Source organism: Vipera ursinii (genome assembly GCF_947247035.1).
Source record: "Vipera ursinii genome assembly, chromosome: 6".
Lineage (NCBI taxonomy): Eukaryota > Metazoa > Chordata > Lepidosauria > Squamata > Viperidae > Vipera > Vipera ursinii.
In genome coordinates this window covers 51901788-51927381 of record NC_139515.1, presented here as the reverse complement: position 1 = coordinate 51927381, position 25594 = coordinate 51901788, and the positions used below count along the sequence as shown (strand labels likewise).

Below are 25594 nucleotides of genomic sequence, written 5' to 3'. Positions count from 1 at the left end.
AAAGGATGATAAAAAGCATATACAAAGAGAGGAAAGGGAGATGAAGAAAACAGAAGCTTCTTGTCAAGCCCAAATGCCGTTGTGCTCTGTACAGAAACTATTCTTGGATTCTTCTCTGCTCAGGAAACCTATGTCATCCTATATAGTGCAGGAAATCCTGTTAAAAAATGAGGAAGACAATTCTGAAATAAAATTGATGGATTTGAGAACAGATTTGAAGGACACCGGCAAAGACCTATATTTTTCAGAATCGTGGCCGGTAGAGCTCTTGGAAGGAGAATTTGATTGTGGTCAGTCATTGAAGGCATATCAGATAGATCGAGTTGAAAATCTCATAAGACAGCTGAGAAGTGAAATAATGTTCCTTAGGTCAGAGGTGAGACACCTTCCTCATATATTTTTAGGTTATTACCTCACAGTACTATTTCTTTGAATGAATTGTCATTGCCTGAGTGGTCTTAATTGGACAGATGAGCATTTCCCTATTTTCATAGCAGAATTATAATGACGCTGTAATAAGATTGTGCTAAGAAAGAAGGGGGGATATATAACGTTATCTATAGATGGGACAGTCTTTTAGACTTATCCAGCAAACCTTCTCTTACTCTATCCTGTAAACATTTTGAGAAAAAGAGATTCAAATAGGTCCTGCCTTCATAACCTCATTAATACAGAAGGAGTAAGGAGTTTCTATCTTGATTTTTAATAGTTTGCGGACAAATCTTGAATTCTTTGTTCCTTGCTTGTGCCCTACAATTAAGGAGCTTGACAACTATTGATCGTCTAGAACAGGGGTGTCAAACTGTCAGCCCATGGGCCGGATGTATCATGAGGAAACCGCACCCACCCCATTGCCGGCAATGGGGAAAAGACTCCGATATGTCACATGATATCATGTGATGCCATGAGTTTGACATGTCTGGTCTAGAAACTTTAGTAATTACTTGATAGGCAACCATAGGTTGACAAGTCATAGGTAATATTAAAGCTTTTTGATGCTAAAACATAGATAATGATGCACTAATTATTACTTATTCTTCAGAATGAGCAGATATTAAGAGACTTGTTTGCCAAGAACACACTGAATAAAAATGCAGAGCTAGAGCTTGACAGATGCAGGAGCCAGAAATTTGAGGTAGTTCAAGGTTCCAAATATAATATAAAATCTGTGTTTTGTAGCATGATAAGTATTAAATTATTTCATATTTTGTGACTGTAATTACTGCCTTGCCTGTAGCATTTGACTGTCATTCGTATATTCAAATATTCTGTATCATATACATTGTTGAAAATGTATGACATGTATGTTTTAACTACGATTCTTAAACTACTTAGTTTATTAACTAATCCAGCTTTTTAAAATGGAATTCTGTTCTTTTATGCTTATGTCATTTTTGTTGACAGAATGACTACCTTGCCAAAGAATTAAATGAACGAGAAAAAGATTTGGAACAAAACAGGATTGTAATAATGAAATTGAAATCCAATTGTAAGCTGGATTTTTAATTTTTTAAATTTCTTTCGTCTAAAGTAAAAAAATGCATTAAAATAAAAAATGAAAAATACATACTGAAAATTGCTCAGTTTTCTGAATAATATTGATCAATATTTTCATTATATTAATAGCGACACTTCACAGGCAAAAAGTGAATATTGGCAATCTAAAAGTGTTACATATAACCCACTTTCCTTTTTTCAATAACAGTAAGCTGGGTTATCCCAAAATGTAAGTTAATTGCATGAATAAGGGTCAGGATTCTGCTTCCTTCTCAATGTTTTCAAAATATGTCTTGCAAATTTTATTGTTGATAGTATAATAGAATTATGGCTAAAAGGGGAGTCAAGCTTTTGCCTTTATATTAGATGAATATAGCTTTCTAATCGTCCCCATAGTAGATTTGAGGTTTGCTCACTTACTGTCAATAGAGAAATAAATGCCGAAATAATAGTTGATTGGTAAAGTTGAAAACTAGGAAAGTTGAAATTGTAATTTTAATAAAAAATATCTAAAAGATTTATAGTTCCCTTAAGAAATGTAACTACATGTAAACTGTGCAACAGTTAGTGGATCAACCAAAATTAAACTTCATCTCTGTTTTAAATCTTGCAAACCTTTGCATAAACTACTAGAGGATGGCAAACTCTGCCATAAGGGACTTTATGCCATGAGAAATATCCTCAGTGCATAACATTAAGTAGTAAACAACCCTAAAATGAAATCACAGATAAAATCATAAAGCAATCAAACAAAATAGAACTAAATTGTGTTATCTATAAACCAATCAGTTGTATGTTTAATAATTTTCTAAAACTTTACTAAAACTAATCATGTTTCAGGAAGCAGGGAATTCCATAATATTTGCATCACCACAGAGAAACAAAATTTGTGAGCCTCCAGACCCCTAATCAAATGTTGCACCCAAATTGCCCTCACAGCTGCCAACAATTGAGCTGTTGCTTTCTGGACTAACTGAAACTTGTTTATGAATTTCAAATACCAATATAGAATAGTACAACTAAGTGGCGCTAAGGAGTCAAGTCGCTGTTTCAAGCATTAAAAATGCATATGAATGTGAATTTTTTTCCCCATGGTGTCCAGATGTGAACAATATGCATTGTAATTGTAGTGAAAGAGTTAGTACAAGAAAACAAGCACCTTCAACAAGGCATGAAAGAAATTTTACAAGCGATAAAGGATATGCAAAAGGATCCAGGTGTGAAAGATGGAGAAAATGCTCTTATGATTCCTAGTCTGGAGCGGTTAGTAAACGTGAGTCTCTTGTTTTATTTTAATTATTTAGCTTAGTTGAATCTCTCTTATTATTCAATGGATTTCATGTTATTAAAAATAGCACATAAAATAGGAAAATATATCAGTTATGCCTCTTGCTGAATATAATTGAAAGTTTTACAGAATTTGAAGCAAACTATAGCAACAAATCCCTGTAAGTGTTTGCAGGTGATTTACAGGCATGCTGGCTGAGGAATTCTGGGAGTTAAAGTCCACAAGTCATAAAAGGGTCAAGTTTGAAGACCTCTGGTTTACAACCTTCTGACAGAATTCATAAATATGAGATTCTCCTCTAAGGTCACTTAGAAGGCATGTACCATCTTTTCATGTCTAAAGTGAAATGTTTGGGATTAGGATCTATCTGCAGGAGCCAAATGGTTTTACCCTTATCAGAAGAGACTAAAAAAAAAAGAGGTAGTAGGCAGTTGCTGAGAGTGTTGCAGTCCATTCTGCAAAAATATACTGACCATACTTTGCATTGTAAATTATGTATTATAAGGGTTATGGAAGTGAGGTGTGCATCAGCAGTCTTTCATGAATTTGCCTATAACCCTGATCAGCAATATTAATACCATGCTGCTCTACCTCTGTATTCATACAACTATACAAAATGTTTCATATGCTCTAAAGGCAGAGATAAGTGGACTGAATTTTACTAAGCTGTTTGTAGCTGTTTTGCTAGTAAAGATAAATACAAAATAATGGCTTGGGGTGAGATAGAGACAAAGATGAAGGCTTGCATAAGGGACCAAAATCAATTACCTGCCAGATAGCCATATTTTATCTTGAAGAAAAAAGAAAAATTTCTAGTGAATGTTTTTTCCCTTTTAATTTTCTTGAAAATCTTTTGTAAATGGTAATGCCTAGTATTGCAGTTTGCACATAGATTGATTCCTTTTGTTTTCCTCATTCTTTAGAATTTTTTTCTAAAAGAATTTTAGAATAGTGTTGGTGTCTGATTTCATATGTGATATGTTTTTTATTCATTGCACTTTGGTGATATGTTTTATTTCATCATAGAAATCATTCTTTAAGATTTTAAATTAAGCTCTATTAAGCTATAAAGCATTAAAAAATTACAATATATTAGGATGAAGTTATTAGATAGGTTTCAGATATTTTATTATTTATTTATTTATTTATTTGCATTTCTGAACCACTCATCTTGCTTAAAAAGGGATCCTGACCAGGGTACAATAAAATATAAAAATCTCTAAAAAATTAAAATACTATAATTAATATTAGAATATTAATTCTAATATTAAATATTAGAATTATTTTTTTGGAGGAAGCAAAAATAATTAAGACCTGTTAAAAATCAATTGAGAAGGCAAAGAGCGGGCTCTCAGGGCATTATCCAGCCCCAAGGCTGCATACTCCTTTGGGCTTCCTATGCAAGGCTGCAGAACCACGTTTGAACTCCTTTTTGGAAGGCCAGGAGAGTGGGGACCTGCCTCACTTCTGGGGAGAGAATATTCCACAGGACAGGGACAATGTCAGAAAAGGCTCTATTTTTAGATCCCGCCAGTCAGAATTCTTTAACTGATAGGTTACATAGCATACCTTCCTTGCCTGACCAGGTGGGAGAGGTCAGTGTAATGGGACGAAAGCAGTTCTGTAGGTACCCTGGCCTTATTTAACATTATTTTAATCTATGAATCCAGTAAGGTCACTTGTTATAGTTACAGATGATAGGAATCATAGTCCCAAACTTTTGGAGAGCACTAGTTCTTTATCTCTCATACACGCACGCACTCACACACACATACGTGTGTACATAGATATATACATACATATATTAACAGAAGCTGTGGAGTACTTTGATAACTAATAGATTTCTATTATTTGGGGGAAACTGAAAATTTTCCATAATTTAATTGAAAATACTTATTTTTGTGATGATCTGATTGGTGACAGGCAATTGAATTAAAGAATGCAGAAGGAGTTTTTGATGCTAGCTTGCATTTGAAGGCCCAAGTGGACCAGCTGACAGGCCGAAATGAAGAATTGCGCAGTGAATTGAGGGAATCTCGGAAAGAAGCAGTAAACTTTTCTAACCAGCTAGCTAAAGCAAATATAAAAGTATGTATGTTACCTTGGCTTTCAAAATTATCTCTGCTACTACTGGAAAAAAGTTAAGTGGGATCCCAGTCAGAGTTATTTGTGTTGCAAGTTGTTTTTAATGGAATTGCTTTGTTGAATGTTGTTTGTTTGTCTGTGGGCTGCATTACTGAATTATATCTGTTGTGACTAGTGATGTTCCAGGTGCTCTTCTGTTGGACTTGTTTGAAAGCTGTTAAAATATATGATGCTTTACATATAGTGTGATTTGGTACTATGGAGTTCCAGGGAAGGTTTTCAATTTATAGCTATGGAATTTTCCAGTAGTTTTAGTGAGATGGGGTAGATAAAACTTCAAAGACTTCTGAGATTTTCCCCCCTGCATTGTTATTTTCTAATGTTTATTTTTCAGATTGCAAATCTAGAAAATGAAATTGATATGTTGAAAAAATCAGAAGGTGGCAGCATAGTATTTAAATCACTAAATCTTCCAGAAGGGATGTCTCCTTCTAGTGTGAACATAATTAATTCCCAGAATGAATATTTAATACACCTTTTGCAGGTAAATAAACTAAATAGCATATTTATTTCTATATGTCCAACCTGTCAGATTTTTTTTCCATATACAGAAACAAAAGCTCAGGAAGAACATGCACATAGGGTTTCTTCATTCATGAGAGTTAAACTTAGTAGCTTTTCAATTAATATTTTTTTCCTAAAAACTAGTTATAGACAAATATGAATGCTTATTATATAATACATATAAATTTGTATGTATATTACACACAAACACAAAATAGCATGCCTACATAAAATGAGCATAGGACTTTTTGTTAGCAGATGCTTATACAATTAAATGCATTGTTGTGAACCATTAATTCACTAACTTCATTAACTTCAAGAAAACAGTAACATTGAAATTGAAGTAGAGAGGTATCATATTTTTAATTTAAGTGTATTATTAGGAATTTGAAAATAAAGAACAGCTCTTCAAAAAATTAGAAGAGGCAGTAGAAGAATATAAGAGAAAATTTGCAGTTATCCGCCATCAACAAGGCTTGCTGTATAAAGAATATCAAAGGTATAGTGATTTTTCCTTCTGCTTCTTTTGATTAGAAAGTCAAAATATCTTCCTTAATGAAAGAAGTGAGAATTTTGTCTGATAGGTTTTTTGAGCTGGCCTATGACATAAATAAATTCAACTCAGCTTATTAATAGTTTTTACTCCTTTATAGGTTCATATTGCTAAATTACAAATTTTAAAACTGATACTATTGTGTCAAAAAGGAACATTCTGAAATCATGACAATCTTAGCTTTTTTCTGTCTAAGACTGTTGAACAAAAAATTGTTCATAACTTTTTAATCTAAGCTTTAAAACCTAGGCATCCACCTAACTTGTTAAAAATGTATTTTACAGGTTGATAAAAAAGAAATTGCTTTAAGTATGCATGCATTTATTTAAAAGCTTCTCTCTTTTTTAGTGAAAGAGAACACTGGCAAGTTGCTAATGAGAAAATACTACAGGAAAAGAAAAGATTGGAGTATCAAAAGGAGGAAGATGATGCAAAAATAAAGGAATATACTGTAAGGAGATTATTTTTATTTGGATGTAGTAAATTTTACTTTACATGCAAACAGAGAAAATGTTAACTATAATGCTAAGAATATCATTTAATTAGTTTTCTTCCTACAGTATTAGCAAGGGATGTTTGATTTGCTGAGGTTTTTACTTTTCCCCATACTTTATCACACAAAGAGGAATAGAGAGGAAAAGCTGTTTTCCTAGCTGTTAATGTACTTAGTTCTCTGAATAGATTCTTTTGGAAAATACTTGGGTCTGAAGGAAGGTGGAGTAGATTAATGGTATGAATAAAGCTTGAATAAAGCCTGACCTATGGAACCATTTACCGGTTGAGCTCCGGATGGCTCCCGACCTTCGCTCCTTCCGACGCGATCTAAAAACATATCTATTTAAGCAATCCGGTCTGGTCTGAGGGGTTTAATTTTAATTGTGGTTTTAATTTATCTTCTACATTTGGGCAGTAGGGCTTAATTTATTTTCAATTTTCTGTATTTGTGCATTTTGACATTTATGTCACTGTTCACCGCCCTGAGTCCTTAGGGAGAAGGGCGGTATACAAATCAAATAAATAAATAAATAAATAAATAATGCAGAACGTTAATTATTCATGAGTAAAATGCTTATCAAATGTTGACTACAATGTCTATAATACTGGAAACTTCCCACAGGATTTATTAGATGCACTTGAAAAGGATAGTGATGATACTAAACAACTATTTGCGGATTATAGTAGAAAAATAACTGTTCTGAGAGTCAATGAAAGATCAATGACAAGAAAATATGCAACATTACTTGAAATGGAAAGGCATCTTCGCAAGGAAAATGAGAAAATGAAGACTGAGATGATATCAGTGGAGGTGACGGTTCGAGAGAAGATTGGATCTTTGCAAAGGTTCAAAGTATGTGTTACTTTATCCAAGTTTGTTCATCACACTGCATGGTTCAATTACACATAAATTGTCCCCTGCTGTAGGTGGAAATTGAGGTAAATTCTGCATTTGTTGGCTCAGTTGGAGCATCATAGTTGACATATTATGCATCTTGGCTGACATACTGCATATCTTGGTTTCCAAACCATCCTGGTGGCATAGAACAGCATCCGAAGTCACTAGGTCAGCTACTGTACTGGCCTGCAGGTCAGATGCCATTCTGATGGTTTCATTGCAATCCATTGACTAGATTAATGTGCGCAAAAGACAAGGGCCAAATGTTAAGTTCCAATTAAATTGATTTATTGCTCATGCCTATGCACAAGAACGTAGTTGACTAATGGTTGGCACTATTTTGGCACTAGATTAGGATTTATTTATTTGTATTTGTATTTATTATTTTTACAAATAGCACCTTCCTCCTTCTGTTTTCCTCACAATAACAACCCTGTGAGGTGAGTTGGATTGAGAGAGTGTCTGGCCCAAAGTCAGCCAGCTGGCTTTCATGAAGGTTTGGACTTAGTCAGCTTGTGGCAACATAGAAACTCTAGGCTGATTCTTCTTTTGACTCCACCCCCAAGCTCTACCACTCCTACGATATATTTCTTGAAATAAATAATTTCGAATAATTTCCTTGGGACCATTGACAACATTCTCCTGAAATCAGTATTTAAGCTTTTATATTTTAAAAAATATTTTCTCTTTTTCAATTTAGGAAATGGCAACTTTCAAGATAGCAGCATTGCAAAAAGCATTGGATGACAGCGTACCTCTAAATGATCTTGAAATGGCTAATAAACAATATAATGAGTTAACTGCTAAATACAGGGATATGCTTCAAAAAGATAACTTGCTTGTTCAAAGAACAAACAATGTGAAACACCTAGAGGTAATATTATTTATATTATATTACTTTGAACAAACTTTATATTGTTCCCTTCATCCCTTCATTTACTTTTCAAGCATTCAGTTGGATGCTTCATTATCAACAAGAATTAGAGGGATCTTTATGGAGTGGCCCCATGAAACTGCTGTTAAAGTCAAAGTATATTTCAGTCAGACCAACATAGAAAAATCAGTACTATAATTACATTCAAATTAGAAAAATAAGGTGTCTTTACATTTGCTTTCATAGCATGAGAACACATCTTTGAAAAATCAGATAGAGTCTTTAAATAAGGAACTAGAAATTACAAAAGAGAAACTTCATACAATTGAACAAGCCTGGGAACAAACAGCAAAACTTGGTAAGCATATAGGGTAAAAAATACGGTAATGCATTTTACTCTTTTTCTGTAAAACTAACAAATTGACAAGTTTGTATATTTTTTCTTTTTACTTGGGAAGTGATGGTATACCAATTTCACATTCTAAGTTTGGCAAGAGTAAAATTCTTAATTACATCCATGTATTGAGTTGAAAAAAAGAACATAGTCTTTAGATATATCTGTTTCTTTTCTCCTGTATTAGAATGTTAACATATGTTAGGTGCCTTGTCCTGTTTGGGAAAGTTGGTTTCTTCTGACTTCAGTGAAAAATGAGGTATCTCAAACTCACAAATGGGATTAGATCATCCACAAATTATTAATCTGCTATAATTGAACAACATTATGGTTAGGTCACTTGAGTCATATTCCTGCTTTCTTTTACATTAAAAGAATAAAGATTTTGGAAAATTTAATATATTGCTCCTCACTGTTATTATATTTCATTTCTATTCAAAATATGTAGTGCATGTGAGTAGCATTTTATTGTACATGATGATATTATTATTGTTATTAGGAGACAGTACTACAGACAAAGCTACAAAGGCCATAACCAACAGTGAGATTGTTTCTATTTCTAAGAAAATTACTATGCTTGAAATGAAGGAACTAAATGAACGACAGAGAGCAGAGCATTGTCAGAGAATGTATGAAAACCTACGAAATACATTAAAACAAGCAGAAGAACGTAACTTTGAACTAGAAACAAAATTTGCTGAGGTGGTTATTAATCTTCATTTACATAGCTTGCATAAAGTGTTTCATACAATTATAGATTGTTGTTTTGTTTGTAATTATCTGTCATTGAGTTAACTTGTTGGTTTTTTTAAAAAAATCATGGTGATAGAGGCTTTTAGGGGATATTGATTAAAACAGGGAGCCGCTGGGAGAGATCATCCGTGGCTTCAGGGTGAAATATCATCAATATGCTGATGATACCCAGCTATTCATCTCCACCCCGAACCAACCCAGTGATGCCCTCGATGTGATGTCCCGTTGCCTGGAAGCGGTACAGATTTGGATGGGAGAAAACAGGCTTCGACTCAACCCGGCCAAGACTGAGTGGCTGTACATACCGTCATCTCGTTTAGTCCAAGAGGTTCCATCTCTGACTATAGGAGGAGAGATGTTACCTCCCATTGATAGAGCACGCAATCTGGGTGTCCTCCTAGATTCACGACTCAGTTTTGAAGATCATATTGGAGTCGTGGCTAGGGGGGCATTTGCACAGATTCGTCTTATGTACCAATTGCGCCCCTTTTTGGACCGAGATGCCCTACGTACAGTCACCCACACATTCGTTACCTCCCGTATAGATTACTGTAATGCTCTCTACATGGGGCTGCCCTTGAAGACCACCCGGAGGCTTCAGCTGGTGCAGAATGCAGCTGCACGGGTTGTGATGGGAGCACCCCGATACTCCCATATTACACCCCTCCTGCGTGAGCTGCATTGGCTACCAGTTGCCCTCCGGGTGAGATTTAAGGTGCTGGTACTTACCTTTAAAGCCCTACATGGCTTAGGCCCGGGATACTTGCAGGACCATCTGCTGCCAGGAACAAATTCCCATCGTCCAGTACGCTCACACAGAGAAGGCCACCTCAGGGTACCGTCAGCTAGGCAATGTCGGCTGGCGACCCCCAGGGGGAGGGCCTTCTCTGTGGGAGCGCCAGCCCTATGGAATCAGCTCCCCCCTGAGCTTCGGATGGCCCAAAACCTCCAATCCTTTCGCCGCGGCCTCAAAACACTCCTGTTCCATCAGGCTGACCTGGACTGACAGGCATTTTAATTAATTATATTTAGAATTTTTTATTTATTTTTTAATCTTTAATTTTAATTTATTGCACAGATGATTTCAATTTTATTTTTATCTTGATTTCTGTACTTATTATATGTTTTGTTGTTAGCCGCCCTGAGTCCTTCGGGAGATAGGGCGGGATATAAATCCCATAAATAAATAAATAAATAAATAAATAAATAAATAAATAAATAAATAAATAAATAAATAAATAAATAAATGTACATGCTCAAGATCTATACTGATATAAAAGGTGCAGTAAGGTACATATTTACCTATGAGTAGCTTTCATTGATTCAGTGAGCTGTATTTCAAGTAAATAGGCAAATGACTGTACTGTAAGTGAGTTTTGCTTTTGGAATCTAAGTGGATCTCATTGCTGCTTCAGATTTCTGCCATTCATTCCTGCCTTTTGGATAATGGATTGGATGATCCATTAGCTGTGATCGCGATGGCCCTTGTAAAACAAACAGTAACATTAAACATTATATTTAATATATTATGTTATGTTATGTTTTAGGTTAGGTTAGGTTAGGTTAGGTTAGGTCATATTACATTTATTATATAAATTATTTTTACGATCCTGCTTGCTACATTTGATATAAAAATCAAACTCCTGCATGTATTTCAAGGTGAAATGTCTTATGCTGTAATCTAATATCCCAAATTCTAACAATATAAACAGCTATCAGATTAAATATATACATTATATGTCTTCTCACCTCTTGTGTTAGTAGTATTAGATTTAGCCTAGACAATACTCACTTTATTAGATCTTTATTTCAGTATTTGTAGAGAGAATTTGAAGATTTCATACATAATTCCTTAATTAGATAGGCAGTTGTAAAACAGTATGATTTGAAATATATTCATCTTAAATGTAATGAAATTAAAACACTGGTCCTAGACTTTTGGGCAAATATCCCATACATTGAGTGAAATATACAATAGATATAGTTTTGAAGTGAGTTTCCTTCTAGTTTAGTAAGTCAGAAGGAGCTTACAGATGCAACTGGAAAACAAAGTAAGATTTAAATCCTAAGCCTTAGTCAGATGTCTATGTTTTAAGTCTTATTCTTCATGTTTAGGAATGTCATAAAAATATACATGATACAATTTGTCCAGATGTATGTTTAGATATTGTTTTGTATTATCTCAGTAAAATTCATTTCAATTTGATCTTTCTTAGCTTACAAAAATCAACCTTGAAGCACAGAAGGTAGAACAGTCTTTGCGAGATGAACTGTCAAACAGTGTGAGTAAAGGAATAAATGAGGTGGATAAACTTCGAATAATGGAGCTAGAGAAAAGTGAAACTGAACTCAAGATTGAGGTATCAAAGTAAGTTTTAAACTGCATCCCTTTGCTGAAAAAAGAGGGAGTGTGCTGATATTTACCAAGCAGATCATCTTTTTCCTATATATGTATGTCACAAGATCTTTTTAATGGAAAAAAATAAGACAGGTTTTTGGTAAATTAGCTTTTTATTCCCAAACTCTTTTACAAACTTATGACGCTTGGGGATTATTATAAAGGAAGCTTTCGTGTGTCTCTTTAGAAAATATTCTCATTCATTTTATTAATTTTTAATTTAATATAAAAGAAAATCAGTTATTGCAAACTGAAGGAGTCAAACTATTTACATAATACATTCAAGGTTGAACTCATAGCTTTTTCTGTTCTGGTTCTGAAAGCCATTTATTTATGAGCAGAAAGAATAGTTGATACTGGTATATTGTTATTTTAATAATCCAATTTTAGGCCTTTTTTCTGATCTTGACAACTCTTACAGTATCTTTTATTTCTGCCATAAGGTTAAGGGAGCTTTCTGATATAGCTAAGACACAAGTTACTGCACTGGAGAATCGGCAACAATTGAGAGATAAAGAAGTAGAATCACTTAGGATGCAGATTTTGGACTATCAGGTATGATTTCTGATACCGGCATAGTTTTTAATGCTCTTCTTAGTAATGTTCTTTTAAACACATTTAATTTATTTTTATTGTATTGGATTTTAGGTAGAATCAGATGAAAAAACTCTTATTGCAAAATTACATCAGCATATTGTGGCCCTTCAGGTTAGTGAGGCTACAGCTATAACTAAGTTGGCAGCTGCAACATCAAAACTTCAGAAGACAGAGATCGCTAACATGCGCTTAGAGCAGAAACTGGATGACAAACAGCAAGCATTATATTATGCAAGACTTGAAGGGAGAAATAGAGTCAAACATTTACGCCAAACTGTTCAGTCGTTACGGAGGCAATTTAGTGGTGCTTTGCCCCTGGCTCAACAGGAGAAGTTCTCCAAGACTATGATTCAACTGCAGAATGACAAACTTAAAACTATGGAAGATATCCAACAAGCTCAGCAGGAACGTCGAAATGCAGAGAACAGAGCAATGGAGTTGGAGATGAAATTAAAAGGAATAGAAGAACTAGTAGCCACTTTAAAAGATGCAAGAGGAGCCCAAAAGGTTAGATATTCAGTTTTAAGTTGAAAGTTTTTATATGTAATGCTGCATATGCCAGATCTGGATATTATTCTCATCACCCATGCCTATTGGAGTGGCTTTGTATCCTTCTTAGTGGTGCACAGTGATTTATATTTATTTTATAAAGTCATCTTGTTAGTTAGGGCCAGAAGATTATTAGATGTGCACTAAACTTTGTATAGTTACATCAAGAATTCCATTTCAAAGCCTTTAATTCCTTTCTGAAAAGCTATAACAGTTGTTCAATTCTTGACTATTTTGCTACTTTACTGGAATTAATTAAATTACTGTTGAGATTTGACGTATTATAAATTATCAGGTAATTGAGTGGCATGTGAAAATTGAAGAACTTCGTCTCCAAGAACTGAAGCTAAATCGTGAATTATCCAGGAAAAATGAGGAGATTAAATATTTTAAAAATATCCTCTCTGAATATGAACAGACAATCAATCATTTGGAAGAAGAAATTGTTCAGCAGGGCAAGGTACAAAAAATACCATTGTCAATTTTTTTTCTTAAAAAATTAATATATTCTTATGAATGTTACTGTTTTTAATCTTTCATAAAAACATTTTTTTCATGTAAGTTTATTTGTATCACTGTACTCTAGCGGTGTCATTCCTAGAGGTCATTCTTCATGTATAATTCTGATCTCATTGTAGTTCCATGAGGAGCGACAGATGGCCTGGGATAAGAGAGAAGTAGAATTAGAGCATCAGCTGGATATATACGATAGTCAGAAACAGGACATATTAAGTACAGCTCAGAAGGTAATTACATTGATTTAATGCCATATAATAGAACCATATTTGAGGTGGGGCTGCTTTCTTTATCTTCCATTTATTTCTCTCTTTTACAGTTTAATGAAACTGCAGGTACGGTTCCAGATACTAGCTTGCCTCTTCCACATCAGCTTGAGCAAGCTCTTAAAACAGTTAGAGAGCAAAGTCGATCAATTCTGGAAATGCAGGTCACCTGTAAATCTGTAGAAGAGGTAATAGAACTACTCACCTAATTGAATCCTCTGCTTTTAATGATGTTATCAGACCAAGAGAGAGGGAGAAAATTATCACTATTCAAGCGAATTGAGGAACTGAGAGTGTTTTTAATTACTTTTCACAAATAATTAACAATACTTTATTACTTCAATAGTATATGGCTGGAAACCTGGGAGTTTTAACTGGGACCAGAAATTCTCAGGTTTTCCTAAGTAAAAATGGAAAAATATAAAATATTGTTAATGAAATGTCAGCATAAATATATTAACTTAATTTCTTGATAAAAGCATTTTAATTTTTGTGATTACCTTTAGCTAGTAGGATGATCAAATTCTGAGCATTTAAGCCTTAATATATGGGCTTAAACTATTTTATGATAGTTTAACATCAACATTAGTTGATAAATTAATGTGCCTTTTTATCTATGATGACTAAATACAAAATAAATGTATTACTACTGGCATTTTTAATTACAGGATCTAAGCACAATAAAATGTTCAGCAAAAGTAAAATTAAATATTCCTAGCAAAAACTTTACCAGCTAGCTCTTATTATGTCCTGTAATTATTTTTTATATTTTCTATTTCCAGAGTGACTATCTAGAAAATTCTGAGTTGCCTCCACTATCATTACCACCCCACTTTTACCCACACCACCATAAATCTGCTTCCCTGCTCTTCGCCTGGTAGTTTTAATTTGAAGAAAGTTACAGAGACTTTAAAAAAATAATAAATCTGCACACAGTTTAGATTTAAGTCTGATTATATCACAATAAAAATATAATTGATTGAAATGTCATGTAAAATGTACGTATTGCTGAAAGTTTTTTTTATAATTATTTTTTCAAGAATATGATTTTTTTTGTTTTCAGAAGCTAAAAGAAAAAGAAGCTGCTTTGTGGAAAGCAGAGCAAAACATCTTGTCACGAGACAAAGTCATAAATGAACTAAGACTACAATTGCCAGCATCATCCGAGAGAGAGAAATTGGTAGCACAGCTAGATCAAATTGATGATTATACCCACCCTCATGCTCTGAAAATTGCACACCAGACCATTGCAAATATTCAAGCTAGATTAAATCAGAAAGAAGAAATTCTGAAAAAGTATCAACACCTTTTGGCCAAAGCACGAGAGGTATTATAATTTAGAACACTTAAATAAAAATGAAGGTGGAATATTTAGGTTTCATAATGGGAATTGTGGTTAGGCTTGGAAAAAAAACTTAGTATACCAATACTTGCATTTGGCATTTTCCTATTATTTCAGGGTTTTTAAAAAATATTTTGTGCATCATGAAAAACACTCCTAGATAGGCATACAAAGAAATGAAACTTAACAGGTTAGTAGGGGTGAAGAAGAAAAAAGAAACATAATTAGGTCACATATTAGAGTTATACATAATCTTATTTGGAAAATGAAAAATGTGGAGAGTTAGTTTGGCTTTCTTTGTTGTTGTTGTTGTTGTTAGCTGCGAAGTCGTGTCCGACCCATCGCAACCCTATGGACAACATTCCTCCAGGCCTTCCTGTCTTCTACCATCTTCTGGAGTCCATTTAAGCTCACGCCTACTGCTTCAGTGACTCCATCCAGCCACCTCATTCTCTGTCGTCCCCTTCTTCTATTGCCCTCGATCTTTCCCAGCATTAGGCTCTTCTCCAGTGAGTCCTTCCTTCTCATTAGGTGGCCAAAGTATTTGAGTTTTAGCTTCAGGATCTGGCCTTCTAAAGAGCAGTCAGGATTGATCTCCTCTAGGACTGACTGGTTTGATCGCCTTGCAGTCCAAGGGACTCGCAGGAGTCTTCTCCAGCACCATAGTTCAAAGGCCTCAATTCTTTGGCGCTCAGCCTTTCTTATGGTCCAACTTTCACTGCCATACATTGCAACTGGGAAGACCATAGCCTTGACTATACGCACTTTTGTTGACAGGGTGATGTCTCTGCTTTTTAGTGTGCTGTCTAGATTTGCCATGGCTTTCCTCCCCAGGAGCAAGCGTCTTTTAATTTCTTGGCTACAGTCCCCATCTGCAGTGATCTTGGAGCCTAGGAAAACAAAATCTGTCACTACCTCCATTTCTTCCCCATCTATTTGCCAAGAATTGAGAGGGCCAGATGCCATGATCTTGGTTTTCTTAATGTTAAGTTTCAACCCAAGTTTTGCACTCTCCTTCTTCACCCGCAACAAGAGGCTCTTTAGTTCTTCTTCACTTTCTGCCATTAGAGTGGTATCATCTGCGTATCTTAGGTTGTTGATATTTCTTCCAGCAATCTTAATTCCAACTTTTGATTCATCTAGCCCTGCCTTTCTCATGATGTGCTCTGCATATAAGTTAAATAGGCAGGGCGACAGTATACAGCCTTGCCGGACTCCTTTCCCAATTTTGAACCAATCAGTGGTTCCGTGTCCAGTTCTCACAGTTGCTTCTTGACCCGCATATAGGTTTCTCAAGAGACAAATAAGATGGTCTGGTACTCCCATCTCTTTAAGAACTTGCCACAGTTTGTTATGATCCACACAATCAAAGGCTTTAGCATAGTCAATGAAGCAGAAGTAGATGTTTTTTCTGGAACTCCCTAGCTTTCTCCATGATCCAGCGTATGTTGGCAATTTGATCTCTAGTTCCTCTGCCTCTTCGAAATCCTGCCTGTACTTCTGGTAGTTCTCGATCCACATACTGCTGGAGTCTAGCTTGTAGGATTTTAAGCATGACTTTACTAGCATGAGAAATGAGTGCAATGGTGCGATAGTTTGAACATTCTTTGGCACTGCCTTTCTTTGGAATTGGAATGTAAACTGATCTTTTCCAATCCTGTGGCCACTGTTGAGTTTTCCAAATTTGCTGGCAAATTGAGTGTAGCACTTTTACTGCACTGTCTTTTAAGATTTTGAATAGCTCAGCTGGAATACTGTCACCTCCACTAGCTTTGTTGTTGCTCAGCTTTTCTAAGGCCCACTTCACTTCACATTCTAGGATGTCTGGCTCGAGGTCAGTGACCACCTCATTGTGATTGTCTGGGACATTAAGCTCATTCTTGTATAGTTCTTCTGTGTAATTTTGCCACCTCTTCTTAATCTCTTCTGCCTCTGTTAGGTCCCTGCCATTTTGGTCCTTTATCATGCCCATTTTTGCATTAAACGTTCCCTTCATCTCTCCAATTTTCTTGAAAAGATCTCTGGTCCTCCCTATTCTATTGTTTTCTTCTATTTCTTTGCACTGTTCATTTAAGAAGGCATTCTTATCTCTTCTAGCTATTCTCTGGAATTCTGCATTCAATTGGGCATATCTATGTTTTTCTCCCTTGCCTTTCGCTTCCCTCCTTTCCTCAGCTATTTGCAAAGCTTCCTCAGACAGCCATTTTGCTTTCTTGCATTTCTTTTTCTTTGGGATGGTTTTGGTTGCTACCTGTTGTACAGTGTCGCGAACCTCTGTCCATAGTTCTTCAGGCACTCTGTCTATCTGATCTAATTCCTTAAATCTATTTGTCACCTCTACTGTATATTCAACAGGGATATGATTTAATTCATACCTGAGTGGCCTAGTGCTTTTCCCTACTTTCTTCAGTTTAAGCCTAAACTTTGCAAGGAGAAGCTCATGGTCTGAGCCACAGTCAGCTCCTGGTCTTGTTTTTACCGACTGTATAGAGCTTCTCCATCTTTGGGTTTCTTTGTATTTCATAATAAATATGATTTAGTATTTGAGTAGGGATAAGCCTGCAAAAAAAATGAGTCTAAATCACTAAATGAATTGAATGAATGAATATATGTGTGTATGTATATATGTGTGTGTGTGCATATATGTATGTATATAAAATCTGTTTTCATTACTTAGATAAATAGTGCAAATTATCAGTAGAGTCTATTATAAGAAATATAAATGTATTACTTAGGAACAAGAAGAAATTGCAAAGAAACATGAAGAGGACCTCAGAGTTCTGCATCAGAAATTGGATGTACATGTTGACAGTTCCTTTAATAAATTCAAGCAAACAGCTTTAGTAAGTATAATAAGTTTCATTTGATTTTAAACTAAATGCTTATGACATAAAGGTAAAATGGGAAAATTTTGTGCAGTCAACCAGAAGTTAAGTGGGTTTGGCATTTTTGTCCACCTGGGATGAAGTGATATTGTTTCTTGGTGTTCAAGGTATCGCTGCAGAATGTCAGGTATTCAGATAAAACTGCCTTTTGCAATTGAAACATGCTGATTTTATCAATGCCAGTGGTGTTCAAGCGGTGCTCCAGTTGTATTGGGATTAGCCCAAGGCGCCTATCACCGTTGATCCTATTTTTTTGTCATAGTTGCACATTATTATTATTATTATTATTATTATTATTATTATTATTATTATTATTATTATTATTATTAGGCTAGCTATTGATGGAACTAACAGGTAGAGTTGACACTATTAACTTTTGATTTGGAGCAATTCATGTGAGGAAATAAAAAGAAATGGACAATATTTGCTATTTACTATGGACATAAACAACAATAACTTGTACAGGTAGTCCTCAAATTACAACAGTTCGCTTAGTAACTGTTTAAAGTTACAACAGCATTGAAAAAAGTGACTTATGACCATTTTTCACATTTATGACCCTTTCAGCATACACATGGTCATGTGATTTACATTTGGATGCTTGACAACTGACTCATATTTATGATGGTTGCAGAGTGTTGGGATCACCTTTTGCTACCTTCTGACCAGCAAAGTCAGTGAGGAATCCAGTCACTTAACAACTGTGTACTAATTTAACAACTGCAGTGCTTCACTTAAGAAATATGGAAGGAAGAGCCATAAAATGGGGCAAAACTCACTTAACAAATTTCTCACTTAGCAGCATAAATTTTTGGTTTGATTGCAGCCTTAAGTTGAGGACTATCTATATTTATACTATAGGTATCTATATTAAAAATATCATTTCTTTGCATTTTGCGTTTGTTTCTTTAGTAACAGGAGTAAAATCTGTGATCTGAAGAAAATTATATCATCCTAATGATATCTTTAAGGAGAATATTTAAATCTATTGAAATTCTTGTGACTTTGAAAGTTCCTAATTTTGACTGATGTATATATTCTGAATTGAGAATCATATGAGCTAACTTAACCTCTTCTTACAAATGTATTGGCAAGAAACTTTGATTTTTGATTTTGATGTTAAAATGAAATAAATGAGTACAGAAAGATTTATTTCAATATATTTGTTCTGCAGGAGTTGATTCAAAAGCCTTCTTTAGCTGTTCCAGCAAGTAAACATTTAATTCGTCTGGCAGAACTGGAACAAACTATAGCAGAACAGGACAGCTCCCTTAATTCCCTCCTCAGCAAATTAAAGAAAACATCATCTGACTTACAGAAGCAAAAGCAGATAACTGCAGTAAAAATCAAGGAGTTTGATACCATCAGGGCCCAGTAAGTCTACACTGCATGGTTAGTTTTTAGAAAATCTTGACTGATTGTCTTGATTTATAATAGAGTCTTGTGTTGCATTGAATAATATTTGATTATTTCTTAGTCTACCTGGTGTTGCTCAGTTTAATAATGCAATTCAGTTTTATATATTATTTTGTTGCACTAGGCTTGAGGAGAAGCATCAAGATAGAGTTAAAAAACTACAAAATGAAATAGAAGAATTAAGGAGTTTGTTGTCAAAAATGGGACAAGAACTACTGAATGTAAAAAGTGAGTTGGAGATGCAAAGAGAAGCAAATGACAGGTCTCCAACAACTACAATGAAGAATCTAGTGGAGCGACTAAAGAATCAGCTAGCTTTAAAAGAGAAGCAACAAAAGGTAAGTATGATTATTTCACATTTTTTTGCAATTGTGAATTTGGGAGAGGAAGGGTGCAATCGTTAACAAGCTTTTTGATTAAGTATATTATACAAAGACAGACAAAACCATTTTATAAGCCAGGGGTGGTGAACCTATGTGGACGCGGAGCCATCCCTGTGGGCACGCGCGCCATCACCCTGGAAGGAGGCAGGGCCAGGCTCCTCCCCTCCGCTTCTCCACGTGCACCTGCGCTCTCTTTCTCTGCAATCTTGAGTCAGAGCAGATGCAAGAACTGGGCAGATCAGGGCTGGATGGTGGAGGCAGCTGCCAGCGTGAGTCCAGGTAAGAAGGCAGAGCAATTTTTTCGGGATCCCCATGGCCAATCCAGGCAGCAGAGGCCTTTTACAAGCCTCTGGAGCTTGGATCAGGCCGCTGGGGTGCTGCAAAATTGCCCCGTGGCTGTGGATTCGAGCTCGGGAAGGAAGGCAGGGCGATCCATGCAGGGGGTGGGGGTGAGAAAATGGCGGTGGCATGGCGATCTGTGTGGGGGAAAGAAGTGGTGGTGGCAGCGGCAAGGAGATCCCTGCAGTGGGAACAGCAGTGGTGGCATGGCGATTCGTGCAGGGGGAGGAAATGGCGGTGGGGGAAAGGAGATCCGTGTGGTGGGGGGGGAACAGCGGCGGCTTTGGGCAATCTTCCCTCCCCCTGCCATGGCAGGCAGCTACTCACTGTGCTGTGGGCCTTGCCTGGAACCCCTGGATGGCCACCGGGTGGCGGCAAGGAGACATCCCGGCTTCCCCTCGCTGCTGGCCATCCGGGCTCTGTGGCCCAGTGCTCACCCTCCCCCCATAGGAGAAAGAGCCTGGAGGGAACGGCAGGGAGAGCTTGGAGCGAACGGGGGAATGTGTGAATGCATGGAGGAGAGAGTCTGGAGGGAAAGGAAGAGAGCTTTGAGCGAATGGAGGAATATGCGAATGCACAGAGGAGAGAGAGCTTGGAGGGAACAGAAGAGAGAGCTTGGAGTGAACAGGGGAATGTGCGAATGCACAGAGGAGAAAGAGCCTGGAGGGAACGGCAAAGCTTGGAGCAAATGGGGGAATAAATGTGAGAATGCACAGAGGAGAAAGAGCCTGGAGGGAACGGCAGAGAGAGCTTGGAGCGAATGGGGGAATGTGTGAATGCACAGAGGAGAGAGAGCCTGGAGGGAACACCAGAGAGAGCTTGGAATGAAGGTGGCAGGGGGGAAAGTACAGAGCAGAAAGTGTTCATTCACACTTCCTGCCCCTCCCCTCTTTGCTCCAAGCTCTTTCTGCTCCCTTCATTCACACTTCCTGGGCACAGAGGGGGAGGGAGAGAAGGAATGAACTGTTGTAAGATCAGGAATGTATGTATGTATGTGTGTGTGTATGTATATATTTGTGTATATGGAGAGGTAGGTAGGTAGATAGATAGATGATGATAGATAGATAGATAGATAGATAGATAGATAGATAGATAGATAGATAGATAGATGATAGATAGATGATAGTCCTTAATTTACAACAGTTCATTTAGTGACCATTCAAAGTTACAACAGCACTGAAAAAGTAATTTATGATCGTTTTCCACAGTTGCTACCTTTGCAGCATCCCCATGATCATGTGATCAAAATTCAGATGCTATATATATCTTGAGTATTTTTTTTTCATCTCCTCCCCTGGTCTCTTCCCTCCCTGATACAGCTGACAAAGTGAGAAAGAGCCTGTGGCCTAGAGGTCAACACAGCTGCCTAACGTGCAAGCAGCCCAGGTTCGAATCTCAGAAGGGTGTGGCTGGCTGATGAGAGCAAAGCAGCTTGAAATAGCTATACCAGTCTCCCTTTAATTCTTTGTTAGGAATCCAAATTTTTATATACAGATACAGATATGTGTGTGTGTGTGTATGTATGTATATAAAAACTATATATATATATATATATATATATATATATATATATATATATATATATATATGTGCAAATTATTCAAATTGCTAATAAAGAATTTGGGAGGCTAAGATGATCATTTCAAACTATTTATGTTCTCATCAGTTAGTCATACCCTTTATCTGAGATTCGAACCCGGGCTGATTATATATATCAGGCAGTGTTTTAACCTCCTGAGCCACGGGTTCCTTCTCTCTTATATTAGCTGGAAGGCAAGGCAAATGTATGTTTAAGTATTTGTCAAGGTTTTTTGAATGGACCTTGCTAATTAACTCTTTCATTCCTGTTTTGGCCCGGCTCAGGGCTTATCCACAGGAACTAGTCAACTTATGACAGCTCATTATTTGTGCAAATTATTCAAATTGCTAATAAAGAATTTGGGAGGCTAAGATGATCATTTCGAACTATTTATGTTCTCATCAGTTAGTCATACCCTATATCTGAGATTCGAACCCGGGCTGATTATATATATCAGGCAGTGTTTTAACCTCCTGAGCCACGGGTTCCTTCTCTCTTATATTAGCTGGAAGGCAAGGCAAATGTATGTTTAAGTATTTGTCAAGGTTTTTTGAATGGACCTTGCTAATTAACTCTTTCATTCCTGTTTTGGCCCGGCTCAGGGCTTATCCACAGGAACTAGTCAACTTATGACAGCTCATTATTTGTGCAAATTATTCAAATTGCTAATAAAGATTTTGGGAGGCTAAGATGATCATTTCGAACTATTTATGTTCTCATCAGTTAGTCATACCCTTTATCTGAGAGTTAATTAGCAAGGTCCATTCAAAAAACCTTGACAAATACTTAAACATATATATATATATATATATATATATATATATATATATATATATATATATATATATTTTAGTTTTATATACTGTTTTAGTTTTTCTTATTCCATCCCAGTTTTCGCTTAGTTTGTTAATATATATGTATGTATATGTATGTAGATCTTTGGTCATTCGGGTTTTTCCCCACGTAGAATTGGAGGTATCAGGGCAACGTTTCGACGAAATCTCAGCTGTCATCAGGCTGAAGCCACCAGCCTGAGGATGACGGATGAGATTTCGTCGAAACATTGCCCTGATACCTCCAATTCTACGTGGGAAAAAACCCGAATGACCAAAGATCTACATACAAACACCCGCGAAAACCTCAGAAAACATGTATATGTATATGTATATATATAATATTTCATATAAATAAAATAAAATTTTCTGTAACCCTATCTATTACTTTTTGAGTTTATTCCAAGTAGTCACTCAAACACCTCAGGCAGAAAAGGTTGCATGTCCAGTTCTATAGAAAGTTAAATTCTGGGTTTATTTACCTTTACAAATACAATGACAGTTAATTTTCATATTTGCAGAGCTTATTCTTTTTAACGATATTTTTAGGCTTTGAGCAAGGCACTTCTGGAACTCCGAGCAGAAATGACAGCAGCTGCAGAGCAACAGATAATTTCTGTAGCATCACAAAAGGAGGCATATATGAATGTTCAGCAAATTGTTGACAAGCACACAAAGGAATTGAGGGTAAAAAAGAATTAGCATGCTTGCACAATATTGCTTAGTTTGTCTTCATACAATAGTAGTGTCTAGTAGCAATATATCCCACTTTGAAAATTGCATTTTTGTCCAAAAAAGTCACAGTTGGAATGTATGCATATTAAAGCTATAGCTGCTCCTAATTTAGTAACTACCTCAGTTAGCGACCGTTCGCAAATATTATGGTAATATAAAAAAATATTTTCTGACCAATGCATACATTTTTTTCATCTGACAACACTTGCCAAAGTGAAAGCAATATTGGTGCAGCTATATGAGAACTTAATCTGAATGAGGTAGCAACCAGCAATTCTCACAGTGGCTTTCCTTCAGTTATGTGTTTGTTTATTTTTCACTTTTCTGTACTGCCCATCTCCCTCAAAGAGACACTGTGCAGTATATTTTGCTTAACAGCCAAATAATTGGAACAGAAGTTTTTCATTAAATTAGGAGTGGATATATTTGCTTTTGGAAGGGACACGGTGGCTCAGTGGGTTAGGACGCTGAGCTTGTCGATCAGAAGGTTGGCAGTTTGGTGGGTCGAATCCCGAGTGCCGCGTAGCAGAGTGAGTGCCTGTTACTCGTCCCAGCTTCTGCCCACCTAGCAGTTCGAAAGCACGTAAAAATGCAAGTAGAAAAATAGGGACCACTCTGGTGGGAAGGTAACAGCGTTCCGTGCGCCTTTGGCTTCTAGTCATGCCGGCCACATGACCACGGAGACGTCCTTGGACAAGCGCTGGCTCTTCGGCTTTGAAACGGAGATGAGCACCGGCCCCTAGAGTCGGAAGCGACTAGCGCGCATGTGGGGGGAACCTTTACCTTTACCTTTATATTTGCTTTATTAGGTGGGATTTCAAAATACAGTATCTCTATGTCTGTATGTCTGTCTCTGTCTGTCTGTCTCTAAACTAAACAAATATTGGGAAATAGAAATGCTATTCATTTTTTCTTTTTGTCCTGGTGGCCCAGTACCTCAATAAGTTTTGGAGTCCAACATCTTTGATATTGGACATTCCAACCTGCTGAGACATAATTGTTCTTTTATTTTTTTAAAAAAAAGGAATTGAAGGAGGGCTAGGAAATTATTGGTTTCTAGAAGTTTTTCTTGCCTAAAATTAAGAACTTAATGGCAATTGTTAATAAAAGTGGATCATTAATAGAAGAGGCAAGCTAGAATAAAAAAATGGGGTATCTACAATTGTTTGGATAATTTTTGAAACTGAATTGAGAAAGCATATGAGTGATTACTATTTATTCAAAAGTTTCTGCTTAAGTTATTAACAGTTATCTGATAAGAGTTTTTGAAGCACATCATCAAGTTTATAAGAGGGCATTCACCTTTCTGGGTTTTAGATTCACAGTATTTATTGTGAAATGGTTATTTGATGCAGAAATATTATTTTCTTTTATCAAAGCATATCTATAACAGGTTAAACAGGAAAAACAGTATCAAAAGATTATATATCATCATGATATAACAATCACAGTCACATGCATTTCTGCTATATCAAGATATCTGAAATAACTGCTTAAATAAGTCTACCTGGATTATACAAAAATAGAAAGATGTATGTATAATACTTCGTATAACAAAAGACACTTTCCCAGAATGGAGCTGGGTATAGACTAATAAATTATTTTTACAGTCAGAAAGAAATATAATAGCTAAAATACCATTTCTGTTCATTTGCTGTGGCATATTCAAAAGAATACCATTTGAAGTGCAATACAAGTATTGCAAACTGAGTTTTCATAGGAAAATACTTATTAACATAATGTATCAGAAAAGAATATGGTTCTGAATATTTTTCCTAGAAAAATAATAATAAATTGGAACATCATAGTATTTTGCAATAGTTTTGAATAATTAAAGAGATCTAGAGTATTGCAGTTCAGTTCTTCCAAAGGGCTAGCAGTTCAATTGCATTACAGCTTTAGCCAGGAAATAAAAGAAAAGGGAAAAAGAGAAGTAAATTTAAAAAACAAAACAAAAAACAAATACCATGGCTCACAAATAGTTTGTGAATATTTTGAACTTTTCAGTAGGATATTTTTGACTGGTTTGTTCAACTGGGTTCTCTTTCTCTAGTTTTAAGATTTATGAGGAAAATAAATCTCACTTTAAATCATAAAAAGGTAATGGTAAAGGTTCCCCTGCACATGCGTGCTAGTCGTTTCCAACTCTAGGGGCCGGTGCTCATCTCCGTTTCAAAGCCGAAGAGCCAGCGCTTATCTGAGGACGTTTCCGTGGTCATGTGGCCAGCATGACTAGACGCCAAAGGCGCATGGAACGCTGTTACTTTCCCACCATAGTGGTCCCTATTTTTCTACTTGCATTTTTACGTGCTTTCGAACTGCTAGGTTTGCAGAAGTTGGGATGAGTAACAGGCA

General features: G+C 36.0%; 1 protein-coding gene across 1 annotated transcript in view; it reads left to right on the top strand.

The window, feature by feature from the left end:
- The window catches only part of CEP290 (centrosomal protein 290), a 58560-nt gene that overhangs the window by 19696 nt on the left and 13270 nt on the right, over positions 1–25594 (top strand). The window contains exons 17-39 of the mRNA XM_083365357.1: positions 5–376; positions 1043–1135; positions 1405–1489; positions 2628–2770; positions 4709–4873; positions 5265–5414; positions 5818–5933; positions 6336–6438; positions 7105–7335; positions 8081–8254; positions 8501–8612; positions 9148–9350; positions 11618–11769; positions 12243–12354; positions 12448–12903; positions 13241–13405; positions 13584–13691; positions 13781–13915; positions 14791–15054; positions 17805–17912; positions 19129–19328; positions 19495–19708; positions 23054–23191. Of these exons, the coding sequence (XP_083221483.1) occupies positions 5–376; positions 1043–1135; positions 1405–1489; positions 2628–2770; positions 4709–4873; positions 5265–5414; positions 5818–5933; positions 6336–6438; positions 7105–7335; positions 8081–8254; positions 8501–8612; positions 9148–9350; positions 11618–11769; positions 12243–12354; positions 12448–12903; positions 13241–13405; positions 13584–13691; positions 13781–13915; positions 14791–15054; positions 17805–17912; positions 19129–19328; positions 19495–19708; positions 23054–23191 (3999 nt within the window). The remainder of the gene's footprint in view (positions 1–4; positions 377–1042; positions 1136–1404; positions 1490–2627; positions 2771–4708; positions 4874–5264; positions 5415–5817; positions 5934–6335; positions 6439–7104; positions 7336–8080; positions 8255–8500; positions 8613–9147; positions 9351–11617; positions 11770–12242; positions 12355–12447; positions 12904–13240; positions 13406–13583; positions 13692–13780; positions 13916–14790; positions 15055–17804; positions 17913–19128; positions 19329–19494; positions 19709–23053; positions 23192–25594) is intronic.